A 23998-nucleotide genomic window follows, 5' to 3' on the forward strand; every position below is an offset into this window, starting at 1 on the left:
ACGGAGTTATCAATATAAAGTCTAAAGAAAGTTCAAAAAGAGCAAAAAGCAAAGTTCAAAAAGCAGTCTTTCCGGAGCTTTGATTTAGTGCCTCCGGGCTGATAAAAAGTTCAAGAATATGCAATAAGTTCATACAGACAAGTCTCTGTAGGCACTGGGCTTAAACGTTGCAGACTGATAACAATGACTATACTACATTTTCTGTTTAACTATATACGGCATAACATATATACAATTCACATTATGAGCTTTACAGTTGGTAATCTGCATACCTGGCCGGTAATTGACCCTGGGTACTACGCTGTGATCTACGTAATAGCGGTGTCTCTTCATGTGGTGTACTACTGTCTACTGCGGATGTAGTATCTGCCCGCTCTGCTAAAGATAATTCCACGACTATAGATTTGGCAAGTCCACCGTGAATGGGATTACTCTGACCAGGAATCTGTTCTTCTTGGCCTGGAACCTCCTGTAGTACGGGGTCAGCCTCTTCCTGTCTTGGGACTTCTGGTATTGGGTTCGGTGTTGGGTAAAAGGCCACCATGGGAACCACTACTGCACCATGGTATGTTAGTAGGGTTTTGGGAAAGTCTCCTATACAGGTGTGATACACTTCCTCTTCTTTTTCCTTTACTGGTTGAACCTGTATGGGTTGAATAACTTCTGGTTCTGGCTGGACAACGTCTGGCTCTTTCAATGCTTCCGGACACAATTTAAGATTGTCTCTTGACACTAGTACAGATGTTAAGCCTCCGTTTTTGCTAATGAGACACATTTTAGGATTATCCACTCTTGTTGGTAAAACTGTGTAGGGTACGGCTTCCCACTGATTGTCCAGTTTATTGGTTCGACGATTTCTCTTGAGCACTTGGTCACCCGGTCTTAATGGGGTCGCTAGAGCATTCTGGTTGAAAGTTCGCTCTTGTCTTTCTCTAGTTTGCTGAAGGCTTCTTTCCACACTCTCTTGCACTTGGCGATACTGCTTTTGCCGTATGATATCCCAATTGGAGTCTTGAACTTCTGCGTCTGGTTTCAGAATTCCCATTTCTAGATCGATTGGTAATTGGCCGGGTCTTGCACGCATAAGGTAAGCTGGGGTGCAGTTGGTGGAGCTCACCGGGACATGATTATACAGATCCACCAAGTCAGGCAATTTCTCTGGCCATTGATTCCTTTCTGTCTCAGGTAAAGTCTTTAGTAGGTCTATTACAATATGGTTCATCTTCTCGCATAAGCCGTTTGTTTGTGGATGATAGGCCGTCGTCCGGATCTTTTTGCAACCATACATATTACAGAATTCTCTGAAGATCTCTGATTCAAAGGCTGTACCTTGGTCGGTGAGAACCTGTTCCGGATATCCATGGGGTCTACAAAAGTACGTTTGGAACGCTTTGGCTGCTGTTTTTGCTGTCAGATCTTTTACGGGTACTACTACCAAGAAACGTGAATAATGGTCCACGATGGTCAAGGCATAGACATAGCCGGACCGGCTTGGTGTCAACTTCACGTGGTCCATGGCTACAAGTTCAAGTGGTTGTTTGGTGATTATGGGCTGCAGTGGTGCTCTTTGGTTCTTTTGATCGTTTCTTCTGAGGTTGCACAGGCCACAATTTCTGCACCACTGTTCGATTGATTTTCTCATCCCGACCCAATAAAATCTTTCTCTTAGAAGTACTTCTAACTTTTTCCAACCGAAGTGACCAGCACCATTATGGTAAGCTTCGAGGACCATCTTCACATCTTGTTTAGGCACAATAATCTGCCAAACCAATTCATGTGTTTTCGGATTGGTGTATCTTCTACAGAGCTTCCCTTGATACAGGAACATTTTGCATCTCTCTTTCCAGAGTTGATGCGTCTCTTCTGGGGCATCCTCATCGGGATATGCACTTTGCTCAGTCAACAGTTCCTTCACCAACTTCACAGCCGGATTGCTGTCTTGGGTGTCAGCCCATCTATGGTGTGCTAACGGATTAAAATTCACCTCTTGTTGTTTCTGATAGGTACTTGACTGATGATGTTTTGCCTTGGGACGATGGAAGGCTGGTAGTTCAATTTCTTCAAGCTCCCCCGTTTCCTCTTCTACATCTCTCAAGTGTGGCATCCGGGATAGGGCATCGGCATTTCCATTCTTGCGACCTGCTCGATACTTGATTATGAAGTTGTAATTAGATAACCGGGCTATCCATCGCTGTTCTAACGCACCTAATTTGGCTGTGTCCAGGTGGGTCAACGGATTGTTGTCAGTATAGACAATAAATTCTGCAGCGGCCAGATAGTGTTTGAAACGCTCCGTCACAGCCCAAACTACTGCCAGTAGTTCCAATTTGAAGGAGCTATAATTTTCTGGATTTCTTTCAGTAGGCCGGAGCTTTCTACTTGCAAAGGCGATGACTTTCTCCCGACCTTCTTGCTTTTGTGACAGCACCGCTCCTAGTCCCACATTACTGGCATCGGTGTAGAGGATGAAAGGTTGATGGTAATCTGGGTATGCCAGAACCTCTTCTCCAGTTAGTGCCTTCTTTAGTTGTTCAAAGGAGTCTTCCCTTTCGTCGTTCCACTGAAAAGGAGGGTTTCGGTTTGAAGGTTTCTTCGTCTGCCCTACCAAGGTGTCTTGCAAGGGTGCTGCCAACTTGGTAAATCCTTTTATAAATCTGCGATAGTAACCCACCAATCCCAGGAATTGTCTCACTTCTTTTGCGCTGGTAGGTCTTGGCCAATCCCTTATGGCGCTTATTTTCTCGGGATCTGGTGCTACTCCCTCCGAACTCACGATGTGTCCCAGGTACTGTACCTTTGGCTTGAGAAGGTGACATTTGGATGGCTTGACTTTCATGCCATACCTGGATAAGGCTTCGAACACTTCTGCCAGGTCTATTAAGTGTTGTTCGTAATCGTAAGTCTTTGAGTAGACGATCACATCATCTAGGTACAGGAGGACGGTCTCGAAGTTCTTGTGTCCGAGGCAGCATTCCATCAGCCGCTGGAAGGTACCGGATGCGTTGCAGAGTCCGAACGGCATGCGATTAAATTCACATAGACCCATTGGTGTGGTGAATGCCGTCTTTTCTTTATATCTCTCAGCCACAGGGACTTGCCAATACCCGCTTGTTAAGTCTAAGGTGGAAAAATAATTAGCAGATTTCAAAGCAGTTAAGGACTCTTCTATCCTAGGCAAGGGGTAGGCGTCTTTATGGGTGATGTTATTAATCTTCCGGTAGTCTACGCACATTCTCATGGTTCCGTCCTTTTTTTTGACAATCACTAGAGGGGCCGCCCAGGGGCTACAGCTGTCTCTTATTACCCCGGCCTGTTTCATTTCCCTCAGCATATCTTTTGCACATTGATAGTGAGCGGGCGGTATGGGTCTATATCTTTCTTTTATTGGGGGATGGTCACCTGTGGGGATTGTGTGTTCTACCCCTTCTATCCGTCCGAAGTCCAATGGGTGTTTACTGAAGACTTGTTCATATTCCGTCACTAGCCTATACACCCCTTGTTTTTGATGGGTAGGTGTTGAATTTATGCCCACGTGTAGCTGTTGGCACCAATCCTCCATTTCTCCATCTGAGCCATTGCCTTCCACCTGACAGGTTGGTTCTAAGGGCTCAATGGTTGTGATGGCATTGTTGTCAACAGTATATAGCTTTGCCATTGTAGCATACCTTGGCAAAGTGACCTCTTCCTCTCCACAGTTCAAAAGTCGTACCGGCACTCGTCCCCGGTGTACCTCGACTATCCCTCGTGCTGTGAGTATAGTGGGCCTGCTGTCGGTGTACACTGGTTCTATTAAGGCTTGATAATCTCGTCCCTTAGTACCAATGGCTGCTCTACACCATACCAGCATTTCTGTTTTTGGTGGGATTACAATAGACGTTGGATCACTTACCCTCACACTGCCGATTTCTCCACCTGCAACTTCTACCTGTTGCCTTAACATCAATACTTTTATTTCCCTCCGGAGAACTCTCTGCTGGCAGGATTGGGCAGTTTCAGCAATTTGCTGTAAGACAGAAATGACTTCGGAAAAGCAGTTCTCTAACACATTCATTCCTATCAATACAGTTGGTTCACAGTTCCGCCGGTCAACATCAACAACAATTATACCCTGTTTCTTCAGTTCTACTTTACCAATCTTTATGGTCATCTCCCTGAATCCTAGTTTCGGTACCAACTTACCATTACTGGCCCATATATCTAGTTCAACATCAGAGGGCCCTTTATCAATATCTGCATCAGCCCAGTACCTCTTATAAAGGATATACGGTATAGATGAAATCTGGGAACCTGTGTCCAGCAAAGCGTTGAGGGGAATTCCGTCCAGCACGATAGGGATAATGGGTCGTCCTCCGATGTACCTGTCGTGCCAGGGTGTTGGGCCTTGAAAGTTCATTCCTGCGAAGCGGCCCGCATTCCCAGGGGATTCCCGTTTAAATCACAATCTCGTGCAAAGTGGCCCGGCTGCTGGCAACGGCGGCAAATGGGCTGTCCATCCGGTTGGTAGCGGTCGCGGGGTCGTCCTCTCCATGTCGGGTATCTCCGGGGTCTCATCCATGGAACATCCTCTCTACAGTTTGCCAACTCCATCTTGTGTCCTCTCATCTCCTGCATGGTTTTAGCCATTGAAGCAACAACATCAGCTAAAGAGTCAAGCTTTTGTTGAAGAGCCTCATTAGTACTGGGCCCCAGGGGCTTAGCAATGGCCCCAGACATAGCTGATGTCACTGGCACTCCCTGTTGTTGAGGTGCCTCTGCCATGGGTTGCGCAGGATCCTGATCCCGAGGTGCCTCTGCCAGCTGGAGACGTATAGCGCTCTCCTTTAATTGGGCAAATGTCAATTCAGGGTTCTTAAAAACAAGCATGCTCACATGCCCCCGGTGAAAAGGGGTGTAGAGTCCCTCAATAAATTGATCTCTTAGCAGTTTATCCGCTCCGGTGTTAAAAATGGGTTCAGCCAGTGTAAGTGATTTAAGGGCTTCCTGCAGGTTTAAGGCAAAGTCTCTCACGCCCTCATTAGCTTTTTGTTTGCAATTAAAGAATCGTATTTTAGCTTTGCTGCTGGCCGTGGTTTCAAATGTAGCTTTTAATCCAGCAAATATGCGTTCAACAGTGCCTTTTAGATCAGCTGCCCATGCTGTGACTTCTCGCTTAGCATGGCCACTTAACTGCATCATCAGGAGACTAACACGCTGAACTTCACCCACAGGGAACATGTCAAAATGGGCCAGCATCTTTTCTCTGAAATCGTCAAGGGTATTAGGCTCACCTTCATACATTGGAAGCCATGGGCCACCCGGGGTATATGGCATCAGCACCGGCATGATGGGCGCCACTCCTTGCACCGCTGCGCTGCCGGACTCTCTATTGACACTCTGTCTTTTAGCTGCATTAGCGTTGCCGGGTGCTGCGGCGTCTCCGTGCTGCGACATACTGTGCCCCCTTAGTTAATCCGGACCCTTCCGGTCCTCCGCTTCCGTCGGGATAGTGTAGATTCGTTCCGCTGTGCAGCAGGATCGATTTTCCCCTTGCTCTGATGTCAGAGCGCTCAGCTTGGTGCCGCCCACAATGACACGCCCCCTGCTGCTCCCACCCACCGCGCTCTGTAATGGCGGATTCTGAAGTTTTTCAGTTAGACTGGGGCTCAGGTGATGGCGTAGCTCAATTAACAGTCTCGTGCCTAACGGTTATGAAGTGATTACCTCAGGGGATGGCGGCCATCTTTACTCCATTATAACCAATGGGGAAAAGTCACTTTCAATAGTTTTCAATGGGGAATGGATTTTTCTTTAATAAAGTCAATTTTCAAGATTTTTCATCCCAGTTTTCACAGTTTTGGCCTCCAATCACGGCACACAATACCCGGTATACGGGCTGGCTAGATCCTGTTCGTGACGCCAATTGTAACGCCCAGGAGACCGGGATACCCAGCACCGGACCAATGGAGTCTGTCTCTTGAGGGGGATGTCACGGGTGGCTTGACCCGGTGCTGTGGCCTCAGGCAATGCACAGTGTAAGGGGTATCATGAGGGGACAGGCACTTACTTGATCAGCAGCAGGTTCTCCCAGCGGTGACGATCCCGATCCTGGATAGATGGCTATTGTCCAAATGAAAGACTGAGGCACTGAAACGTTTAACCAGTTTACTTTAACATAAAAGGATTTACAACCAGTCCTGTCACCGGAGTCTGTATGGGAACTCTGAGTTACTTTGACCCTGCCGGGGTCTTCGCCTCTTATTGTGCGCAATTTCTGTGTGGCCCTGCTGCTGTATGTGAACTGGCTGCCGGCCCAATCTGTCCCCTCCGGGTCCTGGTTCGACGGGCAACCCGAGTCCTTTTATCGGTTTACCCCCTCTGGGAGTACCGCTGAACTCTGTGTCTGTTGCTGCGTCCGGCCCTAGTGAAGCTGATATCACCTCACGTTTTTCCGGTTGCTGTATTATATATAATGAATACAGCCACGGATCCGGTATCCGTCTTTGCGCCTGTTCTGGGTAGTGATTAATGCTACCCGGTTCTCACAATGTCCTTTTTCTCTATCCCTCTTCTCCTCAGGCCGGTGATTTAGGCCTGGTAACAGTCACAGGGCTGTTAGAGATTCAACTGTATGACCTCTCACTTTCAGCTCCTTGGCCCAACTGCCATTTCTTCTCTCAGACCAGAATGGATCAAGGGGAGTCTCTGGAGCTCCCCCTTCTGGCCGGAGGTGGTAGTGCAGTCTTGCTATTTTAGTATTTGTACTTACTGTCAGTAACTATTTTTGTGGCAAATACCCCTAGGGGTGCCACAGAAACATGACATCAGTATTCATCCCTAGATTGAGCCCTGTATCAGCCTCCTGGTATCATTTTTAAATAATCCCTATATTATCCCTAAAAATGATGGTTACCCCGTCCAGCATGCATGTACCTGACTAGTCTGGGACCGCTGTCAATCATTCACACAGAGCGCTTGTATCACAGTGGTGTGACTGACATCCAAGGGATAGCAAGGAGCAAGGAGGAAGAGTAATAGTACCTCCTTGCTCTCCTTGTGGAGTGCCCCCAAGGGCTGTGGGGTACTCGGAGCCGGGCCCCTTCTGTTCTCAATGGGGATGTCACGGTGGCTGACCCGATATGTGGCTCTCAGGAGGTCCATTAATGAAACGGGAGGATATGTCTTTAAAGGGATAATGTTCGTGATGCCACCTGTGGTATTCGGTCAGGGTGATTGATGCTGCTTAGGGGTCCGCTGGGGTGATGTTATGGCAGCTAGATGGTATACCTTCCCACAGGTGAAGTATGTCCCCAGGGCTTCCCAGAGTGTAGATGGTGGATGATGTAAGGTGCACTGAATGACGAGGACACAAGGTTGCAGTCTCTTTACCTTTACTGAAGGCTTCAGCATCCACAGTCCAGGGTAGGGACCACAGGGTAGGCAGAGTCCTGCCGGTCTGAAGGCAAATCCAGAGTCCCCTTATCCAGGTGGAATTCAATAGCCTTCCTCTAGTGCCTAGGCGTTGTAGTACCTCCCTGCTGAGCAACTCGGTAAGGTCCTCACAACTACTGTAGATGTTAAGTCTCTTCTCTCTGTCCCCCTGACAGATAGGACAAACCCGTATGACTGGTGGCCTGAGGCTTTTTATAGGGACCCTAGAGATGCCCCCACCCCCACAAGTTGCCACCCTGCCTCCTGGGTATATGTTCGGGCAGCCGACGTGGAATCAACTGTCCTGCCAGTCTCTGAAGTAACGGCATAGAGATCCTTACTCCCTCGGTGTTCTGGCTACCGGTAGTGTGCTTCAGAAGGAGGCAGCCTGCTTCTAGCTGGTCTCCCTCTGATATTCCTCTCCTGTTGCTATGACTTTGTTGCTCACTCACTGCAACATAATTCCTTTTGTGTCCTTTCTTAGGATGCTGCCGCATGGGATGCAGGCGTAGCTCCGTGTACCTTCGTCTTCCACAGGCCGCAGTCTGAAGCTGGCTGGAACCCACTCCAACCAGCCTCTGCCAAACTCGGTCGGGACTCACTGACTATCTCCTACTCCCTCTAGTCAGCTTATGTCTAACTTCCTAACCAGCCCACCAGTTTTACCTAAGTGTGAGGAGTGCCCTAATAGATAGAAGCATGGCTCCCCCTGGCAGACTGGAGTGTGAAGTGTGTTTTGTGGTTGTGATACCTAGACAGAAGATCTCCTTCAGACATAACATCACTCCCCCTGGTGGAAGAATGACATTACTGCAACGACCAGGACTTTGGGGCGCTGCACTTGCACATACTGGTATATCAATCATGCCATTGTGGGCGCGATACAAGGACTCTGTTGACTGACAGTGTCCTGGACTAGCTTTGTGGAAGAGCAGATTGGCTTAAACATCCTTTTCAGACACAATGCATTAAGGTTTAGTGATAATACAGAAATTGTAATAATTAGAAATGGTATTAGGGGATGATAAAAAGCTCCTAATACTTTCTAAGTGTAAATCCTTTTGTAAATATTCTGAAAACTATTCTGAATAAATATATATATTCTAGATAAAATAATGCACAAACTGGTGGAATTTATTAAAAGAAAATCTGAAAAGACCTTCAACAAAAAATCATTGCTTGTATTTTGTGGAATATAAATTTGTCTATTATTCTTGATGTAAAAAGTCCCGGAAAAGACATGAACATCATTGGACACAAAGGACTTAATGAGTATTCATCTATTTGATCTAAAATGTACATTAACACAACTGAAAAGAAGAATTCTATTTGGTTCTTTCTGTCTCTGGAACAATATTCGTGACACTATATTGCTTCTATGGCCCTAGTAATTTATTCTGGTCTCTTCATTACAATATCTATAGATGCGTTTTTGATGTAGAGAAACAAGAAGTTTTTAACATGCAAATTAAATATTGTATAAAATGAATGAAGCCATCATTTACATTACATCAGGTGTAAATCTATTAAACTTTTTATATAGCAGCAGAAAATAAAGTAGCATGTAGTGATAAGGGAAGAGTACTCAGGAATAGTGATGAGCGAGTATACTCGGTGCTCGGGTGGTCTCCGAGTATTTGTGACTGCTCGGAGATTTAGTTTTGTTGACACAGCTGCATGATTTACGGCTACTAGCCAGCCTGAGTACATGCGGTGGTAGCCTGGTTGCTAAGGAATCACCACATGTATTCAAGCTGTCCAGCAGCCGTAAATCATGCAGCTACGACAACAAAAAACGAAATCTCCGAGCATTGTACATAGAGCGCTGTCTTTTATACACATGGATGGACCGTCTGCTTGTCTGCTCCACAGATATCCAGGAAACATTTCTGCGGATTGATGGCCTGTTCTGATCCAGACTTTGCATGCAAAGACCCCATTCCCCTCCTAAGATTCTGTCTTCTCCATCCTGTCCTGGCGATGTGTGAAAGCGAGGCAAGGGGGGGACGCTGGGAAGGAAATGTAGCCATATAGTAACGATAACCATGAGACCCCTCTCTTCAGCTGCCTCACCAGCCCTCCTCTGACTGCACCTAACTGTAGGTCATGCTGCCCCCTCTATTACCCCAGACCCGTGTGCAGTGCTCAGCCAGTACCACCCTAGAATGGGTCCCCTTTCTGAAGATAATACTGCCATAGTGTTCTCACATAATGCCGCCATACAGATCACACATAATACTGTCCTATAGTTCTCACATAATACCATCATATAGATCGCAAATAACGACACCATAGTGTTCTCACATAATACCGCCATACAGATCACACACAATGCTGTTCTATAGTTCTCACATAATACCATCATATAGATCGCAAATAATGACACCATAGTGTTCTCACATAATATCGCCATATAGATCACACAAAATACCGCCATATACTTCACACATAATACTGCCATATACTTCACACATAACAACGCCATATAGATCTCACATACCACCAGTTTTCTCACAATACCGCCATATACTTCACACATAATACCACCATATACTTCACACATAATACCACCATATAGATCACACATAACAGGGGGGAGTTCTTAGGAGAGGATTTAGATACATGGCCCAGCAGTCAGTATCACACATAGGAGGATTAGATACACAGCTCAGCAGTCAGTTTCACACCGGATATTATTAGATACACAGCTCAGTCAGTATCACACAGGATTAGATAGGATTAGATACATGGCTCAGCAGTCAGGGTCACACAGGGGAGGATTAGATACACGTCTCAGCAAAGTATGACACAGGAGAGGATTAGATATACGGCTCAGCATACAGTAACACACAGAATAGGATTAGATACACAGCTCAGCAGACAGTATCCCACAGGAGAGGATTAGATACACGTCTCAGCACAGTATCACACAGGGTAGGATTAGATACACGGCTCAGCAGACAGTATCACACAGGTTAGGATTAGATACATGGCTCAGCAGACAGCATCACACAGGAGAGGATTAGATACACAGCTCAGTCAGTATCACACAGGGTAGGATTAGACACACGGCTCAGCATACAGTAACACACAGAATAGGATTAGATACACGGCTCAGCACACAGTAACCCACAGGAGAGGATTAGATTCATGGCCCAGCACACAGCATCACACAGGAGAGGATTAGATACACAACTCTGTCAGTATCACACAGCATAGGATTCGATACACAGTCAGCACAGTAACACACATGGGAGGAGATACACTGCTCAGAGTCAGCATCACAAAGGATAGGATTAGATTACCTCTCCCCCTCCCCTGCTGATATTACTTCGCTGCTGCCTACGCTGCTCCTTTCTCCCTCCTGTGCCGTCCTTGGTCTCCTCCTCCTATAACAGCAGGGAGCTCACAGAATACATATGCACTGTGAGCTACAGAAAGATGGCACTGATCTCCTGCCTCTGCTGTGATGTGGACGGCTCAGGGGGTGTGGCCAGATCACAGCAGGGAGCAACTCAATGCAAAGTATGGGGTCGGATGCCGACCGCAGATGTCTATGCCCAGGGCTGCCGTATTTGCAGAGTGTAAGTGTTGTGCAGCTACACTTACACTCCTGCAAAGCAAAATGGCGGCGCCCAGTAGCTGAAAAAAAATGTATAATAAAAAAAGTTAAAGTTAAAAATGTTTTAATTTGTATTAAAAATAATTGTTTATATAAACAATCATTTTTAATATAAAAATAAAATGTGGCACCTTCCCTTTAAGACTTAACAGGTACAAGAAAAATTGATCACGGCACTGTACAATGGAAGGTGGCCACTTGAAACAGTGATATAACCAGTGATACTGATAGGGAATGTAGATTGTGAGCCCCATTAAGGACAGCAATAATAATGTATATAAAGGGTTGCGGAATACGACAGTGTTATACAAGCAATGCATAATAATAGAAATGATATCATGGCCCGAACCTGACAAAAGTCACAAAAGAAGACTGGATACCATCTTTTCGAGGAATGCTGTATAAAGAATAATGTCGTAAAGCCATAGGCAATCACTCTACTCACGAATTTCTTAATTTCATATATCCTTCTTGCTTGATATTTTAATGATATTCTATTTTGAGTGACATGAGGATTATTATAAGGCCGTAATTATCATAGGCAGGATGATGTTGCCATATTGAATTGCAGTGTAATTAATATTCTCCTTGAGAAATATGGATATATCTTCATCATTGATTTTCAATATTTACGAATGTGTCTGTATTATTAAGATCATTTTAAATTTTTATTTTTATTTTTTGCTATGACATAACTGTCAACGGACTTATGGTGCATTAATAATAAATCCATTTAGATTTGGGTACATGGATCTATTCCATACTTGCAATCAGGTACAACTTTATTAATTTGTGTTCACTGTATTTGTGATCAAAGAATTATAGCCTTAGTGGTCTATGATTCTCTTATTCCAATTTTCTCTTCGCAGCTTTGATATGTTTGGCATCCATATACTAAACACTGTATATCCAATAGTCAGAAAACCAAGTCAATTTTTACATTGTATCCTTATAATGTAATATGTTTAAAATATGGCGATCATTGTCTAACAACTTACATAGGCACCTTCTTTTTGAGACTGCATTGATTTAACCTTTCTTCCCTTTATATCTTCCCAATCTCAAATACAAAATTTCTTTGGTTACCACTAGGGTTGAGCGACTTTTCTTTTTATAGGATCGGGTCGGGTTTCACGAAACCCGACTTTTTCAAAAGTCGGGTCGAGTGAAATCGGCCGATCCTATAGAAAAGTCGGGGTCGGGGGTCGGCCGAAACACAAAACCCAATGCAGTGCATTGGGTTTCTAATGGTTCCCAGGGTCTGAAGGAGAGGAAACTCTCCTTCAGGCCCTGGGATCCATATTTAAGTGTAAAATAAAGAATCAAAATAAAAAATATTGATATACTTACCCTCGGACGCGCCCTGGTTCTCACCAGCAGCCTTCCTTCCTAAGAATGAGCGCCTGAAGGACCTTCGATGACGTCGCGGCTTGTGATTGGTCGCGTGAGCGGTCACATGGGCGTCACGCGACCAATCACAAGCCGCGACGTCATCTAAGGTCCTTCAGGCGCTGATTCTTAGGAAGGAAGGCTGCGGGTTAGAACCAGGGCGCGTCCGAGGGTGAGTATATACCTATTAGGAATATACTCACCCTCGGACGCGCCCTCGGAATTTCCAAAATTAGGACTTTAGTGACACATAATTAATACACTAATGTATCTCCACCACCCATTTTAAGGAGTGATCTACTCGCGCTAGGCAGACACACTCACCAGAATTCCATGATGAGCGCAACTGGGTCTACCGCATTTTCCTGATGCTCCCAGTCAGTGATTCCATCATAGAAGGAAATTAGATTGGTCTGGCATGACTTGTTTTCTACAAACCCATGCTGGCTCTGGTTAATTACTCTATTCTTATTCAAGTACTTACATACATGCTGTTTAATAATTTGTTCAAAGATCTTCACTGTTATAGAGGTAAGGCTCACTGGCCTGTAATTTCCTGGCTCCATCTTCTTTCCTTTTTTGAAGAGAGGGGCAACATTTGCACTTCTCCAATCTTCTGGGACTTCTCCTGCTCTCCAGGACTCCTATAAGGAGTGTGAGCTCCACATAGCCTCCATATACACAGCGTGACCCTCACATAACCTCCATATAAGCAGTGTAAGCCCTACATACAGCATGAGCCTACATAACCTCCATATATGAGAGCAAATAGCAAGGGAACACAATAGGTTTATAAATGGGTCTATAAATGGGTCAATGTTATAAGTAATGTGACCCAATGCCCGGACTATGTAAGATAGAGGGGACAGTTGGAAAAAATATCATAAAATAAAAGGGGGGAGGGAAAGAAACCAACCAAAAAGTCCCAATGCAGAAAATAGTAATAAGATCTTTATTGAAAACAAGCAGCAACATGGGTGACAACACAATGATAAAAACTAAAAAAACTAAAAAATCATGTATAAAAACAGGAACACACACACAGGATATTGGAAGGAGGGTCAAAAAGGCTTACATAATATAATTATACAACAACTAATCTCACATATATACAGTGTATATATATATATATATATATATATATATATATATATATATATACCGTATTTTTCTGACCATAAGACGCACTTTTTGCCTCCAAATTCGGGAGGAAAGTGTGGGTGCATCTTATGGTAGGGATGTAGCATGTGGGGAGGAGGGCAACAGCAAGTGGGATCGCACTGTTATCCCACCTCAGGAGGCAGAAAAATGCCCCCCACTGACCTGAATCAGTGCTGGGGAAACCACATGGTTTAAGTGCAGTGAATATTTATTAGCTTCTTCCCTCCACCTATCAGCTGAGTGAGGAGCCAGGAGCAGCAAATGAATACTCCATTTGCAGGGACACGCATGGTTTCCCCAGCGCTGGATTCCTGCAGCAGCTGGGGAGATCTGTGTATCCGGGGGAGGAGGAGGCAGCAGCAGGGTGGCAGGGGAGAGGAGATGAGATGACTGCTGCATACCTGCCTGGGCTGGACTGCTGTGCACAAGGAGGACCTGTGTGATGTTAGAAGTGGGCGGGCTGGAGCATCACATGGCAGCTCAGAGCCCTCCCTCTTGACATCATCACAGGTCCTTCAGACTCCCCACTAGAATCTGCTGGCTTCCTCTTATAACCTGTGCTGTCACATCTGTGCTGGAAAGGCAACAAGAGGGGGGGCTCTGTGTGTGCGGTCATGGGATTCTCCAGCTTTTTACCTCACCATGGCGTGCCTGGCTGGCTGCCACAATTAAGCACTCTGCCACTCCTTTGGTGAACTATAACTCCCAGCATGTCATAGGATCTGCAGGACATGCTGGGAGTTATAGTTCTTCCATGGGATTTTAAAGCAGCACTCCACTGTTATTTTGCAGTGCTGGAGTGGTGCTTTCAATATAAACCCTGTGCCCCCATTCTTATACTCACCCTCCAGCATCTTCATATAGTACTTCACAGACACCATACTGATCCCGCAGCTTCCAACATAATAACATACTATTATATATAATAACACCACATATAATAGTATGTTATATATGTTATTAGATATTTTACCACATTTTTTTGCTTCAAATATTTTTTTCCCTATTTTCCACTTCTAAGACCTGGGTGCGCCTTATAGTCCAGTGCGTCTAATAGTCCGAAAAATACGGTATACTGTATATATACAGTATGTGGGAACAAGGAGAGATCCCAAATAATCTTAATAGCAATATTTATTAAGAAATGTTAAAAGTACATTCAAATATAAAAAGGAAAAATACCGTAGGGGACACCTCACAAAGCACCAAGGCACAAATATAAAGGTAATATATGTCCAAAACTACAATGAATAATAGCAAGATAATCCAAAAACAATATATATATGCAAAAAATACCACATCCATATATCAATATCTAATGTGTAAAGCTAGAACCAATAGCGACATCTGATGGATATAATGCAGGTGGCAATAGGAAATTGCAGATGTACAATACAATAACATCACTAAATTAACCTTCCATATACTGCATAGTGGAGCACAGTGGCTCATGAACTGTGTGGTAATTCTAGTCTAATATACTAATCCGTTCTCATTGAATAAGCTGTGTTCACCTAATCCCTTGACAAGTAATATATCATGATCCTATGGAAAGGTTTCATTACCTTGTGCAGTGACCGATGCTCGTGGTGTCCCCTCACCCCGACGTGTGTTTCGCCTCCTGCATCTTCCGGTAATTAAACGTTAAATATTGATATATGGATGTGGTAATTTTTGCATATATGTATATATATATTGTTTTATATACTGTTTTGGGTTATCTTGCTATTATTCATTGTAGTTTTGGACATATATTACCTTTATATTTGTGCCTTGGTGCTTTGTGAGGTGTCCCCTATGGTATTTTTGCTTTTTTATATTTGTATGTATTTTCAGCATTTCTTATTAAATATTGATTTTAGATTATTTGGGTTCTCTTCTTCTTCCCACACACACATACACACATACATATATACAGTTAGGGCCAGAAATATTTGGACAGTGACACAATTTTCGCGAGTTGGGCTCTGCATGCCACCACATTGGATTTGAAATGAAACCTCTACAACAGAATTCAAGTGCAGATTGTAACGTTTAATTTGAAGGGTTGAACAAAAATATCTGATAGAAAATGTAGGAATTGTACACATTTCTTTACAAACACTCCACATTTTAGGAGGTCAAAAGTAATTGGACAAATAAACATAACCCAAACAAAATATTTTTATTTTCAATATTTTGTTGCAAATCCTTTGGAGGCAATCACTGCCTTAAGTCTGGAACCCATGGACATCACCAAACGCTGGGTTTCCTCCTTCTTAATGCTTTGCCAGGCCTTTACAGCCGCAGCCTTCAGGTCTTGCTTGTTTGTGGGTCTTTCCGTCTTAAGTCTGGATTTGAGCAAGTGAAATGCATGCTCAATTGGGTTTAGATCTGGAGATTGACTTGGCCATTGCAGAATGTTCCACTTTTTGGCACTCATGAACTCCTGGGTAGCTTTGGATGTATGCTTGGGGTCATTGTCCATCTGTACTATGAAGCGCCGTCCAATCAACTTTGCAGCATTTTGCTGAATCTGGGCTGAAAGTATATCCCGGTACACTTCAGAATTCATCCGGCTACTCTTGTCTGCTTTTATGTCATCAATAAACACAAGTGACCCAGTGCCATTGAAAGCCATGCATGCCCATGCCATCACGTTGCCTCCACCATGTTTTACAGAGGATGTGGTGTGCCTTGGATCATGTGCCGTTCCCTTTCTTCTCCAAACTTTTTTCTTCCCATCATTCTGGTACAGGTTGATCTTTGTCTCATCTGTCCATAGAATACTTTTCCAGAACTGAGCTGGCTTCTTGAGGTGTTTTTCTGCAAATTTAACTCTGGCCTGTCTATTTTTGGTATTGATGAATGGTTTGCATCTAGATGTGAACTCTTTGTATTTACTGTCATGGAGTCTTCTCTTTACTGTTGACTTAGAGACAGATACACCTACTTCACTGAGAGTGTTCTGGACTTCAGTTGATGTTGTGAACGGGTTCTTCTTCACCAAATTAAGTATGCGGCGATCATCCACCACTGTTGTCATCCGTGGACGCCCAGGCCTTTTTGAGTTCCCAAGCTCACCAGTCAATTCCTTTTTTCTCAGAATGTACCCAACTGTTGATTTTGCTACTCCAAGCATGTCTGCTATCTCTCTGATGGATTTTTTCTTTTTTTTCAGCCTCAGGATGTTCTGCTTCACCTCAATTGAGAGTTCCTTTGACCGCATGTTGTCTGCTCACAGCAACAGCTTCCAAATGCAAAACCACACACCTGGAATCCACCCCTGACCTTTTAACTACTTCATTGATTACAGGTTAACAAGGGAGACGCCTTCAGAGTTAATTGCAGCCCTTAGAGTCCATTGTCCAATTACTTTTGGTCCCTTGAAAAAGAGGACGCTATGCATTACAGAGCTATGATTCCTAAACCCTTTCTCCAATTTGGATGTGGAAACTATCATATTGCAGCTGGGAGTGTGCACTTTCAGCCCATATTATATATATAATTGTATTTCTGAACATGTTTTTGTAAACAGCTAAAATAACAAAACTTGTGTCACTGTCCAAATATTTCTGGCCCTAACTGTATATATGTATGTATATATATATATATATATATATATATATATATATATGTCTGAGATTAACTGTTGCATTATTGTGAAGTGCCCTATGGTTAGAGGGATATATGTTGATTCGATTATAGTATAATTATAATTATAGTCATACAATACAAAAATTGCATAGCCAAAACAACACATTGATATAAACTTAATTGTGAAAAATAGATAAAGTGCCAGTGCAATTGTCAGTGTTTGAGACACTATAAGAGAGGTCCATGTTTGCTAAATACTAAAAAGGTAACAAGAGTATACATAAAACAGTGCTCATATCATAGTGGACCAATATGTTGCGAGTCACCTAATAATGTAAGTCATAGTATATCAATAATAGGGACAATGAACTTACATAAACGACGGAGCTCCTTCATCCGAGTGGCATCCACCCTAACCTCCATATACACAGTATGAGCCTCACATAGTCTCCTATATAAATGCAAATCTCTTATAGACATGAAAAGAACAACACCACACCTTGCTTCCTTTACCCTAGCGCTCTGGTCCTGTCTCCTATGCACCAAGTCTCAGCAGAAGCGCGATGAAATGATGTCCTCGCATCTGCTGTCTCACACGCTGATTGGTTGAATATGAAGGTGGTGGCCCTGTCCTACACCAATGTATTCACCGCAGTGACAGCGGGCGGTGTCTGCGGAGGATAAACGATGGGAGGGGGAGTGAACCGCATGACCCGTGGGCCACTGTTTTAGACTTTCAGCTGTCTCGGTCTGCCATCTGGACTTGAAAAGCCAGAGGTCCTGATGTGGCAGTTCGCAGTTGTCAAGGTCTATGCTAGAGCTTTTAAACCCTGCAGCTATTGAGTCACTAGGGCATTGATGACTTTCTGCACTATTTGCTTCAACACTTAGCAATCATGCTCTGTAATTTATGTGGTCTGTCACTTCATGACTGAATTGCTTTGGTTCCTAAATGTTTCCACTTTTCAATAACACGATTCACAGTTGAGCTTGGAATATTTAGTAGGGAAGATGTTTCATTACCTGACTTGTTACAAAGCTTAGGACTAGAATTTATACACTTGTAGCAATGAGACTGAATGAAAAGACCTGAATTCAATGATTAAGAGATATGCCGCAACAATTTTGTCCATATAGTGTACCTTGGTTTGCAAAAAATTCTTTACTTTCTGCATTGATTTGCTCATACAGGTGGTAAGTTACATAGTTGGATTAAAAATTAAGTAGATGTATTAATTAATTTACTTCTTTGCATTTAGGTGGTAGTTCAGAAGAAATACCCACCTTACTGCATTGTGCAGCAAAGCTTGGACTCAAAGAAGTTGCACTTTTACTAATGCAAAGCCCAGCAGCAGATTGCATTTGTGGAATCACCAACAAATATGGAGAAGATCCTGCAAAAATAGCTGAAAAGTATGGCCACAAAGATATCCAGGCAATCATTAATCAGCTAACAGTAAGTACTGGACAGTCAGATGCTTTTGTATTGCTGTTTAATGATTACAAGACATACCTTGACTACCGTAATTTGCTATTCTATGGTTCTATGCTACTTTATGGTGATTTTCATTTTCTAATAAGTAGAACATTACATTAAAGATAATTTTACCTATACTTTTCTTTACTTGCTGAAACCAAATGCTGAAAAATATAATTTTGCTTTACTTTTACTTTAATTGATTTTTTATCCTTGTTTTGTGCTATCTTGTCGAAGTAGCTGCTCTGCTGGGTTAATAGATGATTTAATGATTTCCATGGAAAAGTTTTGAAGGTATGCCTCATGAATTATGCAGAGTTTTTATGCAGAGTCGTGGAGGAGGTGGGAGGTGGGCCTTGATCATCATTTCTTGTCACTACACAGAACAGGTAGCATTCGCTTATCTGGATTCTCTGATATGAGTGCAAAAACTTCAAGACTTCAAGATTTTTTTTAATTAAAAAAAATAAAAATGAGATAACTCCATAAAAATGTTTAACGTAAATAGGTATTCTTTTGATTATTTCCTTTAAATATCAAAGACTGACCATTACTTCTAAACAGAGAACAGGCGTAAACAGGTGCATACTAAGAGCATCCAACTCCATATATGACTAACAAACACTCTGTAATGCTATAGCATGCAAACACGATGACAGAAATAGCATGGATCTTCCCGAAAGTTACTGTATCAGCAAATTTAATATTATTTATGTTCTGGGGTCTCTCCAAATATCAGAGAATAATAGACAGAAGAAATAAAATAGATCTTTATGCTCACCTTACTGCTCACTTTTCCAGCCCCTTGGCTCCTCACTGTCACCCATCCCATCATCGTCCCATCTTCTGATCATTGCTGCTGGTGGTGATATCCACGGGCCCTCACACTATGTCAGGACTTCGAGCTTTAAGGAGGCCTGGGAGTATTCTGTGCAAGTACACAGAAGGTCATGATGTCATGACTTGCGCTGTGACCTTACATGTACATGCACAGAACCTCTCAGGCCTCATCAAAGGTGTAAGCAAGGCCAGAGATTTCAAGATTTGCAAGACCTGGAGATTTCAGCATGCTAGGTCTGGGGATTTCAGCGTGAGTGGCAGTGATCAGAAGATGCGGTGAGGTCAATATGGGGGATGAAGAGGAGTGCAAGGGGCCAGAGGTAAGCAGAAAGGGGAGTACATGGAATTTTTAAGGATTTTATACTTTTATTTACCCATTATGGCTAAACAAAATGGTAGCCAGAATGCGCCATTTTGATGAATTTTCGTTAAAGCCAATTAGAAAAAAATAGTACGGTATTTTGTCGAGTGCAGATTTTTGCAATGATAAAGAAGAATTTAGTTCCACTGGTATATATTGGCTGATCTCTACTTCTGACTGTAAAATATTTTTCTTTCTTGCTCCATCTTTGCAAGCAACAGATGCTGAGTGTAATTATGCTGTTATCCTTAGTCATCTGTGAGTCTGCAGTAGCAGAGGTGGTAAGTAATGATGATGTAACTACAGCGCTGTTTTAAGAAGGTGGCTGCTGGCCTGTATATCTGCCACTTACAAAAATAGGAAAGCGTGTTGCATCACTAGTGTTGTTTGGGACCCTGTAAAGTGAGAGCCTGGAGCCCACAAATGTGTCACCATTTTCTAGCTTAACTATCTACATCACTTCCACTTTAGGCTTTTTTTGTAACAAACTGTTATTTACATAAGTGGACTTCCTCTGAAATTATATCCGAGACTTCTGCTTTTGTCACCGCAGAGAATTGCCAAAGAATACACTGAATTATTACACTACCTCCATTAAATATATTATTTATAATAACATAGTAACATAGTAACATAGTTAGTAAGGCCGAAAAAAGACATTTGTCCATCCAGTTCAGCCTATATTCCATCATAATAAATACCCAGATCTACGTCCTTCTACAGAACCTAATAATTGTATGATACAATATTGTTCTGCTCCAGGAAGACATCCAGGCCTCTCTTGAACCCCTCGACTGAGTTCGCCATCACCACCTCCTCAGGCAAGCAATTCCAGATGCTCACTGCCCTAACAGTAAAGAATCCTCTTCTATGTTGGTGGAAAAACCTTCTCTCCTCCAGACGCAAAGAATGCCCCCTTGTGCCCGTCACCTTCCTTGGTATAAACAGATCCTCAGCGAGATATTTGTATTGTCCCCTTATATACTTATACATGGTTATTAGATCGCCCCTCAGTCGTCTTTTTTCTAGACTAAATAATCCTAAATAATCCTAATATCCATACTGACATTTTTTACTACTACATGTTGCAATGCATAAGAAAACTCTTAAGTAATGGATATTACATGTACATGTAGGTGGGTGCCCATGTGAAATAGTGGTGAAGGTCTGCTGCATGTCACAGACACACCAGAGATCTCTATGGGGGCTATTGCTATAGGATTGGGCTTTGACGTGATAATTTAGGCATTTATATGATCTATCAAAAGGAGCACAGTCGCAAAAAGCTAAACAGGATCAGGTTTTTTTAAGTTTAACTAACAGAGTTCAATGAGCCAACATGACGTTATATTAAAGTGCACGATATTGTCAGACTTAATTGAAACATTAATCAAACATATTATCATATATTTAAATAAATTCTGAGGCATTGAGGGGTTTTCAGTCCTGGAGAAATTTTGGGTAAGCACTGCCGCTTGCCGAATCCTGTGTACTCTACGAGTTATTAGGTTTCAGCCAGTTTGAGCGGTCATCATGTGATCACAAGTTCCGACTAGCTTCTTGTCTGTTCCGCTCATTATTCACAATGTTAGGAGTTGGCTCTGTTTGCCGGCTGGCGTGGTTGCCACACGATCGCGAGTATACAAATCATAACTAGCTCCTCATCTGCTTCTCTCAATGTTCTTTTGACAGAACCTACTCATAAAGAGAGGACACTGAGGTAATAATAAAGTGATAGCAAAGTTAAAAGATATGAAAGACTTTGCTTTACTAAACTTGGCGAATAGAAAAATGGCTCAGAATAGCCAGACAGTAGTACTAAGTGATCTAAGGTCAATTAAAATTTCATTGTTGTCTTTATTATTTTTGAAGTTAAACAAAAAAGAAAAACTAAGCTGTTACCTGGGAAAACCCCAGAGCAACAACCACTTTTTTGGCTATAGGACCGTGTTAAGATGTGTTTATTGCACAATACTCAAGAGGATAATTTATTAATGCATCATACAACATTTGTTTTACTCTGTGGATCTTTTTTTTTGCTGTTTGTGTATTTTTTTTTATTAAGATAAGAAAGAATCAGTTGGGAAGTCTGCAACACTAAGATAACAAGAATGCACAACAACAGGAAGTGTCCTTCCCCTGCAAAAAGAGAACTCTGATGCAGGCATACATTGGATTTGCTTGGACATGGCAGTGCAGAGTTTTCTATATTTATCAACAGACTTTGCATTAAAGGTTCTGTGTGTGATATTAATCGAGTTTGAACCCCACTCAAAAATATGTAAGGTATGAAAACCCTCTTAAAGGTAAAATCTGGCAAACAACATTAATGGCAAGAATCTCTAACTTATTCCATTTGTTTGCTTAAAGTGGCAAAAATTCCTATATACAGCAATTGTCTTGAGTTGCATTTAATCTACGTGCTCATGAGTTAAATACTTTGACAGTTGCTGTACAAATCATTCTGGTAGTTCAGTCTAAAGTCAATGCACAGAGCACTGTGTACACTGGATACTATTGGGTATTCTTCTCACATCACAAGACAGTTGCGCCCAGTGATTTAAAAAAAAAAAGATGACGTCTTACATCAGACAGTTGACCACTAGGAGTCTCCCTCCTAACTTTTTGCTGAAATATAATCTGTCTCTAGCAGCAGATCCATATTTTGCACTGGAGATCCAGTGCCTAAGTCGGCAGGTGGCTGGGGGCGTCATTGGCTAGCAAGAAAATGTATATTTGAACTACCGGGTTTGACATCTTACGAGGTGGGAAAATGTCACTATAAGTAGTGTCAGGTGTCAAACATTAGCATAATGTCTTTGCTGTATGCACAGCTAATAAGGATGCTCATCTGCTTAAACAAGCGAGTGTTGCCCCAGCATTTTGCCTATAACTCCAGTGGTAATGGTCAGTGTAGGGGTCAGCCTATATACTAGGAAAGTCCTGCTTTTTGGGGGTCAATGTAGGAGAGGAGAAGGGGCATCATGATGAGAGTGGCAGTCTCCTTGGCTCTCTTTTCCTCTAGTACTGGCTTACAGAGCTCCCAGCATAATCAGTGCCAGGGGCAGATTAACAAACAGCCTTGTCAGCAGTGCACCAGAGGTCCTGCTCATGGAGAAGTTAGAATACCTGGGTCCAGTGTGAAAGGCAGCTGTCAACTATTACTCAAAAGATGAGTTCTGGCCTCTGCTTTAGTGAGTGCTGGGTGATACTTTCTGGCATGGGGAGTACAGGCAATGCTGTAAACATGTTGTGGATGAAGGTTATGCAGCAGGATCAAGGGAGCAGATGATCGGTTGCGGATTTACTGAGACTATATGTACTACACTAACTGCAGTAACATAAAAAAATCACACAATGGAAAATAGGGAGAAGTTCTCTGATTTTTATAAATGATAATAGAAACATCACAGAGACGCTGAGTGTAAAGAAAGCAGGATACACAGAATAGCAAAACATACAACAAAGATGTAATAAGAAAGCTCCAACCCATAGAAAAGAGGTGAAAGTGAGAAGGAGAAATGAAATAAACAGATTGGGAGTGTTGATAGAATAAACAATGCAAGATGAATTGAAAATGCTGAGATTGGAAAAGAGACTACAAACCACATAGACATCTATCACTGTTCATTATAGATGTCTACTAAACCTTACTATGCATGATTACACCAGCTCTATCATTCTGTCTAGAGATGGGTGAATTTACTGGAGTGGAATTGAATTCTACTAGAATTTTATAGAAATATCCATCTCACCGCTCACATTTCCTGCCGACCCCTCTGCTCCATGCCCGCTGTCCGGTTCTCCATGCCTCTGTTGCAACGCATCTCTAGTCCTGTATTGACACAAGTTCATTGAGCATGCTCTACTACCTACTCGTGAATTGTCTCAGATCCATTTATTTCTACTTATGTCCCCTGAAGAACTGGCCCAGTTAATCTCTTATCAACATAAAACGTACAATTACATCAAATGTTGGCTCCTTTTGATACTCAAGTATATATACTTATACACGTGTTGGAATCGGATGTGTATATAGTGGACATCTGTCAAGTCAGCAGTCTTCCCCATGATTGTGGAGTCTGCTGAAACAGACTAAATGACCTTTTTAAATGCTTAGGAAACATTTGCAGGGTTTATTTGTTAATTATTCAAATTTAATGAG

General features: G+C 42.7%; 1 protein-coding gene across 3 annotated transcripts in view; it reads left to right on the forward strand.

The window, feature by feature from the left end:
* The window catches only part of BANK1 (B cell scaffold protein with ankyrin repeats 1), a 1115425-nt gene that overhangs the window by 634053 nt on the left and 457374 nt on the right, over positions 1-23998 (forward strand). For all 3 annotated transcript variants that reach the window (XM_069743643.1, XM_069743641.1, XM_069743642.1), the window contains exon 7: positions 18415-18611. In XM_069743643.1, coding sequence (XP_069599744.1) covers positions 18415-18611 — 197 coding nt within the window. The remainder of the gene's footprint in view (positions 1-18414; positions 18612-23998) is intronic.

The sequence above is a fragment of the Ranitomeya imitator genome, chromosome 1 (assembly GCF_032444005.1).
Source record: "Ranitomeya imitator isolate aRanImi1 chromosome 1, aRanImi1.pri, whole genome shotgun sequence".
Taxonomy (NCBI): Eukaryota; Metazoa; Chordata; class Amphibia; order Anura; family Dendrobatidae; genus Ranitomeya; species Ranitomeya imitator.